Below are 10,769 nucleotides of genomic sequence, written 5' to 3'. Positions count from 1 at the left end.
CATTGAACTCTTCAATGGGAAAAAGGAAAGTCTTTAAATCTTTAAATAATTTTTTTTAATATGTTCCATTGAACTTGTAAAGTTTAATGCATTGTGGGATAAAAATAAATAAAGTTGTATGGAATAGTGAATGCTGATGTGTCACTCCATTGAACTATATAAAGTTCAATTCATTGTGGATGCCCTAAAGAGCAATAACTCCATACTAACAATTTTAGGAATAGTTTGATTTTTCGGCTCTAATTTCTAATTTATTTTTAGTTTTCATCGGTTTTTTCACATCCCTTCACCGATATGTGTTATGTTCATATGTACACCATAACTCGTAAGTACAAGATTTAAGCATTTATTAGGTTTTTCTAGTCTTTTTTTTTCTATGCTATATATATACATTATATATACATATATATATATATATATATATATATATATATATATATATATATATATATATATATATATATATATATATAGGTGGGTTCAATTGAGAAAATAAAAAAGGTTGAGAATGGGGGAATCATTCTCAGCCACTCATTTAATCTAAGCATAAAAAGACACGGTGGCAAACTTGTAAATATGATAACAACCTTCAATCTCAAAGACGTATCTGTAGAGAATTAGATTACAGTTCAAACCCATTCATCGTTCATCATCCAAATTTCTTCTCCAACCTTCAACAATCATCCAGATTTCTTCAATTAAACCATCGTTAACATCATCCAGTGCTAATCAATCATCGATCTTCGTCAATAACATGTTTATCAACACGATTCAACAGTTAACAACAAAAATTCGTTTTTGGTTCTTTTAATCCAACCTTCAGTTATGCTTGCATACGATCAGATCTTCAACATCTACGATTAATTATACTCCCAGCGTCATTAGATCAGCATCATCGATAATCAACAAAAAATCCACTTCATATCATTCATTCAACATCGATTATCAATTAAAACTTCAAAATTGAGGTTAGAAAAAGATCAAATCTTTTTTTTTTTTTGAAAAATTTCATATAATTCTCTATCAATCTACTATTTTGTAAGATTTAAATAGTCAAAGTATCATGTTTTAACATTTTTAAAAAAGTTAAATTGTATGCACTCCAACTGTTTGATGAAATGCATAAACTAAATTACCACGTTATATTCATATATGAATATGTTTTCTCACCTGAATCAGTATATGATTATTAAAACAAAAAAAACAAATATGCAATGTTGTATGTTATTCATATGTGAATAATATATAAAAACTATATATATTTGTGAAAATACCTTGTAATAATCATATGTGAATATACTGTGTAATATTCATAAATGAATATATCATCTAATATTCACAAGTGGATATACTATGTAATATTCAAATGTGATATACCATGTCGTACTACGTAATATTCAGATATGAAAATATTATCTAATATTGATAAGTGAATATATCATCTAATATTCACAAGTGAATAAACTATGTAATATTTACAAGTGAATGCATCGTCTAATATTTAAATATGAATATACTATATTTATTATATGCTATATTCATATATGAATGATCCTTAAACTGTAAAAAAAAAAATTAATTATATATTTATATTCATAAGTGAATAACGAATGTATTGTAGCAAAAATCTGATGCATTTTTATTCACTTATGAATAACGATAGCTGAAAATATAAAAAAAAAAAAAAATTTACTTTATTTTGAAACTACATCAATATGGATGTCTATTTGTAGGGAATAAAAACTCTTGAATTTTGGTATATTTAAAATCATTTTTCGATAAAAATAGCTTCTTAAAAATTAAAAAAAAAAACGAAAAAACGATGTTTTTTATATATTAAGGTAATTATTACCATAGTTTAAGGAAACATGTTTTGTTGGAAAACATGTTTATTCCTTTCCCATTTCCACTGGTACGAAGGAGGCTTTTGCGACAAAAATAAATGAGTGGCTCTGAATGATTCCCCCATTCTCAACCTTTTTTTTTCTCAATTGAACCCTCATATATATATATATATATATATATATATATATATATATATATATATATATATATATATATATATATATATATATATATATATATATATATATATATATATATGTTCAGGTTTATTTGAGACCATTCTAATTTTTTGAGACCGTGAGACCAAATCTAAAAATAATTTTAAAATGCAAAATAAATGGAAAAATCCAAAAATTCTTTTTTTAAATATTATTTTCGGAACTTGAATTAACTAAAAAAAATAAAAAAATAAAAAAATGTGTCTCACGGTCTCACAAAATTAGACCGTCTATATATATATATATATATATATATATATATATATATATATATATATGGGTGAGCATTTGGACCGGTGGACCGGACCGGACTGTTTTTTTGGACCCCCGGGCCGGTTCTCGGTTCTAAGATTTCTCGCCGGTCCGGTCCGGTTTTTTTCCCGGTCCGGTCCGGTTTTTACCGGGTTTAGAACCGGTTGGACATGATTAAGATTTTTGTGACGTTTTTTAAACGCACATAACTCATTCGTTTTAAGTCGGATTGACCTGCGGTTTTTTCCAACATTTAGTTTACATTTTGTAGATGAATTTAGACTATAATTTTGTTTATTTTGGTATTATATTCACCGTGTTACAATCCTTCAAAGTAGAGCTATCAAAGCTGAAAAAATTCAGCTTTTCAGCGACATTTTGTAAGCTGTGACGTTTTTTAAACACCCATAACTCATTCGTTTTACGTCGGATTGACCTCCGATTTTTTCCAATATTTATTTTACAGTTTGTAGATGAGTTTAGACTATAATTTTGTTTATTTTGGTATTATATTCACTGAGCTACAATCCTTTAAAGTAGAGCTATCAAAGTTGAAAAAATTCAGCTTTTTAGCAAGATTTTATAATCTGTGACGTTTTTTAAACACCCATAACTCATTCATTTTAAGTCGGATTGATCTACGTTTTTTTCCAACATTTAGTTTACAATTTGTAGATGAATTTAGACTATAATTTTGTTTATTTTGGTATTATATTCATTGAGTTACAATCCTTCAAAGTAGAGCTATCAAAGATGAAATAGTTCAGCTTTTTAGTATTATTTTATACTATAATTCCGAGTCCGCGTTTAGCACTTATGGTAGAGTTGTAAGTGAGTATCAAACTAGTTTATCGACATTGATAGTTGAAGCTTTGTTATGCACCCAAGATTGGGTGATAAAGTTCACAAATCCGATAGTTGACAACGTTGGTGACATCTTGAACGATGATGATATAGCTTTAGGTAAAAAAAATTATAATCTTTATTCTTTTTTTATACAATTATTACTTTTTATTAAATACTAACAACATTTTCATTTGTGTTTATGTAGAGATTGCACAAGCTTTAAATATGTTACATATGGATGACAATGATATGGGGAAGAGGCCAATGGAAGATTAGATTATGAGTTTATGAAATTTGTTAGTTTGATTGATTTTAAAGTTTAAACTATGATTTTTGTTGTTACGGTAATACTTTTGTATGTTTGTCTTAAAATTGTTTAACTTTTGTTGGTGAACTTGATTTATATGTTAGTTGCTTTTATTTGGAAAATAAATTTTTGCAAATTGCAAGTTATAATATTATACATCAATGTAGATTAGTTAGGCATGAAACGGAAACATATTAATTTTGCAAGTTATAATATTATACATCAACGTAGATTACTTATTATACTCTATGCAATTAAAGTTGTACCGGTCCAAACAAGTCCAAAAACCGGAAAACCCGGACCTGGACCCGGACACGGACACGGACACGACTCATCCGGTCCGGTCCATGGTCAACAAAATTCTCCATAACCGGTCCGGTCCAAATGCTCACCCCTATATATATATATATATATATATATATATATATATATATATATATATATATATATATATATATATATATATATATATATATATATATATATATATATATATATATATATGGGTCCGACTCTAGTCTCTAGATGTACAAAAAAGTATTAAGTGAACGAAAGAAATATAGAGACATCACTAATTGGGCGACATATTTGAACCTAACCAACTAATTATTAGATAAATATATCAAATAAAAAACCTGAGAAGCCCGGATACTCCAAGGCCCAAGCAACTAACTCATAAAAGGCTTGGGTTTGCACGGGAGAGAAAAGGCAAGGATAGGAGGTTGTTTGGGATCACAAGGCTAGTTATCATTTTTTAATAATAATAATAATAATAATAATAATAATAAGACTTTAAAAAAATATCATTAAGGGCAATATGGTGAATTTCAGTCGGTAAGGGACTAAAGACGTAAAAGAACATATTATAGGGACCTTCTGAGTTAAATAAAAATGTAAGGGATAAGTGCGCACGTTACCCCAACCGTAGGGACCATTCGTGTAATTTATCCTAAAAGGTTTGACAAATGTCCGACATTAATACGATCCCACCTTCATACAATAATCATGATTCATGATCATATTAGGTGCGCCTTAAGAACATGTAATTAATACGTATGATATTTTTATGGAAACTTTGTTAGTTTTCAAGATATGGACGTTTTGTATTACTAACAAAATGCAAATGCATAATAACAATTGGATCATACAAAACCTGCTATTATTTAACTATGATAAATTTTGTGGGATATTAGTATTTCCTATATCCTAATCATGCATTAGCTCAAGACAAGTTATTCAAAATTTGGAGACTATTTGGGACGTTGCAATTTAGATATAGTTTTGCCATCGTTAGTAAACATTGTATTTTAGGTTAAAGTGTATTTGTGTTTTTTGGTTGTTCCAGAATCTAGTATTAAACAAAATGGGTAAACACAATCTTTCTGACATCTCATCAACCAGTTCTACAACCAACCAACTTGTAAATCGCAATGTCTCAAAACCAAGGAAGAGGATGTTCATGCTTAAACTTAAGACCTCACTTATGTCTTAAGGGTAAAAAGGCAAGTATATAACATATTCATATATTGGCATCAAAATTTACATTATAATGGCATAACATGAAAGCACCTTAACTCAACTTACACTATTACTAGTATGGATCCTAGTCTCACTATACTAGTATGGATCCTAGTCTTTCTAATTTTATACTTTCTTCATTTTATATATACAGAAACAGCCAAGTTTCGACCATAAAGTTACAAATCTCCATATCTCCAATGCATTGGAAGTTGTATATAGCATTGAAATTTGGTAATATTTGCATTACTCAGAAGGCCGAGTCCAAATTAAGCCATATGTATAGCAACCATCTTCTTACAATACTTAGAGATCGAAACTATGGCTGTTGAAATGGAAGATCGGCTCACCACTAATCCGCCCAAAATTCTTTGATCTACACTCTTTAGCAATGCTTGTTTGAAGTGCTGTAGGCCCACACACCATCACCCCAATATCAACATTCCCCCATCGCTCAGCCATGTTTCCAAATATTTCTGTATTTACAAAAAGAATGTCAACAAATTTATTTTAAGTCAGCAAATTTGGTAATATTTACCTTTGAAGTCCGGTCTTTGACCATATTTTATGTTATTGACAAAATCGCGACGTGAAGAATTCTTGTGCACATTAGACTCGTAATATTGTAAGCCACCAATTTTCTTTTCATCTTCGGAGTTTTTGTTTTTTTCGACTGAGGTTTTTTTATCCCAAAGATGCCATAAACCGATCACGAAGCCTCCAAAGAGAATAATACTTGCAGCCATGCATATGGTGAATAGAAGCCCTTTGTACCACCAATATGATATCTTGTAAGGATTGATGTAAAACATGTCTAGCATCGCGAGGAGAACAATGAAACCGAGTGTGGAGACCACCATGTAAGCTCCAGACCATATTATGCTTCCGGTTCCAACCAAACTAGACATGCCACCATGGCTAGGAGTAGGGAAGACAGAAGAGTTCACATACTCGGGTACTTTACCCTCTTCCTGTAGTTAAAGTTCAAAGTTTAGAATTTGGGATGTTGGCCGAAAGAAAATTGAAGAAAAAACTAAGTTAAGGGTCTGTTTGGTTGGATGGAATGAAATGAACGAAGGAAACAAATAGCCAAAGTAATCTTATAAGGAAGGTAATGGAATGTGTTATTAGTTATTACATTGCATGATCAAGTGTGGTTAGCCTTTAGGTATACAATGCATTTTCATATGAATTTTTTTTTATATATTATATAAATATAAGATATAGTTTTGACATGATTCTGTATATTGCTTCATTGTATGTGTATGTTTACAAAACTAGATAATTAAACATAATGAAAGATCACTTAAACCAAAAAAGATTATAATAAAAATATATTTTCTAGTTCCTTTTAGAAAATAAAATTATAATTCAAATTAAATCACGATTAAAAAAAAAAAATTTGATGCGTATATTACAAAATTTTATAAACAAAAAAGGGTTATATTACATTTTTTCTTTCCATTCCATGGAAAAAAAAAGCCCTTGTTAAGAAATAAAATTAACAAAATGGAAGGATTTCATTCCATCACACAAAAAAACAATTTTTTTTATTTTATTTTATTTTTTTTGCATTACAATGGAATGTTTCATTTTTTGATCTCGCCATATCAAGCGATACCAAAGTTTAAAATTTGTGTTTATTGCACACGACATGATAAGATTGGACAAACTTTGTAGGGCTATCTTCAACTTTGAGAATAAAGAGGGCATTTACGTCCTTTTCACAGATAATAGATCGAGACCGAGTCCGAGTCCGAGTCCCACCTTCTTGGGTGGGACAAATACTTGATACTTTTGTCCCATTGACATTAGTCTCAGTCTAATATATAACATGTTATGTATTGTACTAGGTAACAAAGTGGGCCCAACAAACGTACCAATGGGGGTTCTGATTCCCTAGTGACGTAGGTTTGAATCTCAAGATTTAGTGTATTGTAGAAATATGGGCAGAGTGAGTTCATGTCAAGTGAATGCAGAAGCGGAAGCTCATCGGATTTTTTGACTGCCCAAACTATCAACACATGTCTAGGCAAACAAGGTTTAGAGTCCCGAATTCGATTAAGAATATCACTCATGATAGCCACAAATGGTGAAATTCCAATGCCACCAGCAACTAAAATAAGGTTTTCATACCTAAAAGCAAGAAGAGTCATACATCAATAAATTAACAAAAAGTATTTGATTTACAAGTTAGCGACTTGTATACCATGTTCATTTTATGAAATATGGCTATTTTTGTTACACGGGACAAGATAAGACCCGACAATCATTCTAGGGTTATTTTTTGGGAAAACTCCATAGATGTCTGCATCATAATCGATTTAGTCATTATAGTTTTTTTATTCAATTAAGTCCTAAAAACCGACAATTGTATTCATTTTGACCCTCTTACCCGGTCAACAGGTCATCCCACTTTTAAAAGTTACACTTTTGGCCTAGAATTTATATTTTATTATAAATTTGGTCCAAAATTTACACTTTTGGCCCAAATTTCAAATTTTGTTACAAATTCATCCTGAATTTAGTTTATTTACATGGTTTTTTTTTCCAAATTTTGTTTTGAATATGTTTTTTTTTTACTTTATAAAAACATATTTTCACATAAAAACCTTCTTTTTTTATATAAAAATCTTACTTGAAATCTGGGCCAAAAGTGTAAATTTTGGACCTATTTTGTAATAAAACTTAATATCCGGGCCAAAAATGTAAATTTTGAAAGTGGATGACCTGTTGACCGGGTAGAAGGGTCAAAGTGCATACAACTTCCGGTTTTTGAGACTTAATTGAATAAAAAAAATATAAATACTAAATCGATTATGATGCTAAATATAAGGACATTTATGGAGTTTTCCCTTTTTATATGAGGATGAGGAAACTATTTACGTCTTTTGCACCAACGACACCTTGTTTCGCCGTTTTGGGTGGACAAAAATTACAACTTTTGTCTTACTGACATCAGTCACAGTCCTCTAATGCATGTCAAACACACTACAACTTGTTCTATCATATTATATCCTATGTATATGGAGGAGAGCATGTACGTTAAGTGGTATGGTGACTCGTGCCCATAAGGTCCCTCTATGGATGCCTTTAGTGTGAAATTTGGGTGAAGGAGGTCATCAGTTTCACCCTGCTCCTCCTCGGGAACACTTGAGATATGTCCCCTTAGTTTCTCTGTCCAATCTCCAAGAACTTTTATGAGAACAGCAATATGATGTTTTCCATCTAGAGGACTAGATGAGACACTAAAAGGATGCCATTGTAACCATGATAACTCTCGAACTTGAAGAAAAACCCAACTAAGGGCATTGTATTGTAACCCTATATATTCCAATAGATTACAAGTTAGATAAAATGTAAGAAAATTTTAACATTGTCAAATAGCAATTACCTTCTGGTTTTGAAATAACAAGTTCCACAGTTCCGGATGGAAGACATTTAGCAGATAATATGTCCACGGTTTTTCGTGATTGAAAGAATCTAAGAAACCGATCGAGCATAAAGAGAAATATTCCAGCAGCAGCAATACTGAAAATGAAATCCCCAACATGCATTGCCAAAAAGACAACAAAAACAACGTATAACTGATGCGTGTAGAAAAATAATTCAAAGTTTATTCTCCTTCTGACAGGTGGAAGTGATGTCACCCACATAAAAAGACCCGCTACTAGACTAATGACTCCTGGAAGATTAGCAACACCAACATTTTGCCAAGCTGTAAGCTGCGAAAATTATTACCGTTTTGTTAATGTTTTCATTTTATTGAGTTTTTTTTAAAAGAAAATGATTAGTTCATTAGAGAAGTAGATAACTACTCACTTCTTTTATGAGACGACCATTGATTGCCCATGGAATCACAAAAAATAGGCCATGAAGAGTGAAGAGTATCATTGTAAGATGCCCCAACCATACATGATATCGAGCTGCATGCTCAAAAGGGATATCTATAAGTCGTAGAAGAATGGATCCCCTTGCAACCGGTAGAAATAAAAATGCCATGCAAATCAATCCGATAAACCCTAGGCGTAGTCCTGTTAGTTCTAGCAATATAAGATTCCTGAAAGTTTATAAAATCAAAAACGAAATGTAAGTGATTAAATTTAACAAGCTACAAAATAAAAATATACAAAGTAAATAAAATTAAAGCCATGGAAAGTTCAGACAAAACTATCTTCTACTGTGTTTGACATGTATTAGATTGCAATCTTTTGTCTTATTCAAAAAGGTGGGACAAGAACTTGCACTCTGTCTCGTAGTCTGGACAAAAGACATAAATGTTCTCCGATCTTTTGTCATAGCAAAAAAGAAAGGACATGAACTTGCTCTGTGTCTCGTGAGACATAAGACATGTGCAAAAGACATAAATGTCCTCTAATCTTTTGTCCTATTATATAGGACATGTACTTGCTCTGTGTCTCGTGGCCTGTGCAAAAGATATAAATGTCCTCCGATCTTTCGTCCTATCAAAAAAGATAAGACATGGACTTGGTCGTGGTGGTCTGTGCAAAAGACATGAATTTCTTCCAACCTCTAATTTAATTTCTTCAAATTTTATTGGGATGGGTAAAGCATAGACTTAAGTAGTATTAAAGTATTCAGAAACTTTGAGAATAAAAAAATGGAGCTACCTTAGGAAAGAACAAATGTTTAAAACCCAATAAAAAATACCGATATAAAGCGTAGTGTGTACCTTTTGCCTGCATCGGTGATCTCAAACAAGGGCAAGAGACTGATGTTCTGAAACGTATAAGCGATAATAGCCCAGATGAGATACACAGCAAACAACAGAATTCCAATCAATTCCGCTGCAGTAACAACCCCGAAAGGTCCATCAACGATAATCGGGAATGTCCATAAGCGAAAACTTGCGTGTTTTGTCTTTTTCCTACATCAACAGAATCATAACACAAGCTTAGAAGAGAAGATAATCATTGATCAACGTATTTGAAGTACCCTAAACGTTTAACGAAACTTCTTACTCTTGAACCTCGTTTTCCGCAGATATCCCGAGGTAAATTATAGCAAGAAACGCAATGACAAGTATTGGACCACTGTATATCAGAAAGATGCTTCCTGTAATTTATAATTTTCGGGATAACTTAAAATTTATGTGAATTCCTAAATATAAATGAATAAAAAGAGGATGAAGCTCTAAAATTCGATGCTTACCTGTAGTTCCAAAAAGAGTTCCAGAAGTAGCCTTAACCAGTTTCGTGTATAATTGCTTCACCGAGTCTGATGGAACTAAGAACAGGAAACTAACCCAGGAAATGAAGATTAACCACATTGCAGATTTTAGAACCCATTTGGTAGATTTTAGTAAAGATGATGTTTTGTTGATGTAAGCGAAGCCGTTTTGATCTTCTTTGATGGAAAGAAGAAGAGGATCACGCGGAGAGCCTTCTGTTCCCATTTTCTTTGAAGGAAAAAAGCAAACAGATGATGTGCAATAAATAATCAATGAAAGCCTTTTGCTTTGGGAATCTGTTCAGTTGAGTGTGGGCCATTTATAATAAACGAGAACTGCGTTTTAGGAACCTCTCATTCTAATCCAAGATATATTTTTGGATTTTTTTTAAATAAAAGCAAGAAACTATATTTGTTTGCTACTTTTTTTAGTTAGAAAAATATGTTTTTAGGAGTAACAAAATTTTAATATGTGGAATTGGATTTGGAATTAGATTTGATTTGACAACATATTTGGTTGGCGAAGTTGTTAACATTGTTAACATATGTTGGGGTGTTGGTTTTGTTTTTTTTTGGGATAAAACCTATCCATA

At 31.3% G+C, this 10,769-nt stretch overlaps 1 protein-coding gene across 1 annotated transcript; it reads right to left on the bottom strand.

Annotated features, from left to right (window-relative positions):
- Nucleotides 1-4,975: 4,975 nt before the first annotated feature.
- LOC111904766 (ferric reduction oxidase 7, chloroplastic) lies at nt 4,976-10,473 on the bottom strand. The gene is made up of 9 exons (XM_023900489.3): nt 10,159-10,473; nt 9,969-10,062; nt 9,680-9,874; nt 8,809-9,046; nt 8,381-8,711; nt 8,031-8,310; nt 6,867-7,122; nt 5,525-5,957; nt 4,976-5,462 (listed from the first exon to the last, which is right to left on the bottom strand). Exons 1-9 carry the CDS (start codon nt 10,400-10,402, stop codon nt 5,293-5,295), a joined length of 2,241 nt encoding a protein of 746 aa, XP_023756257.1. The 5' UTR covers nt 10,403-10,473; the 3' UTR covers nt 4,976-5,292.
- Between the last annotated feature and the right edge of the window lie 296 nt (nt 10,474-10,769).

Source organism: Lactuca sativa, chromosome 9 (assembly GCF_002870075.4).
Source record: "Lactuca sativa cultivar Salinas chromosome 9, Lsat_Salinas_v11, whole genome shotgun sequence".
Taxonomy (NCBI): Eukaryota; Viridiplantae; Streptophyta; class Magnoliopsida; order Asterales; family Asteraceae; genus Lactuca; species Lactuca sativa.
Note: the sequence above shows the minus strand (reverse complement) of the source record. Positions and strands in the feature narration are given on the sequence as shown.

Coding starts and splice junctions, on each gene's coding strand:
- LOC111904766 (XM_023900489.3), bottom strand. CDS start 10,402: ATGGGAACAGAAGGCTCTCCGCGTGATCCTCTTCTTCTTTCCATCAAA. Junction 10,063..10,158: donor AACTCTTTTTGGAACTACAG/GTAAGCATCGAA, acceptor TATAAATTACAG/GAAGCATCTTTCTGATATAC. Junction 9,875..9,968: donor GCGGAAAACGAGGTTCAAGA/GTAAGAAGTTTC, acceptor CTGTTGATGTAG/GAAAAAGACAAAACACGCAA.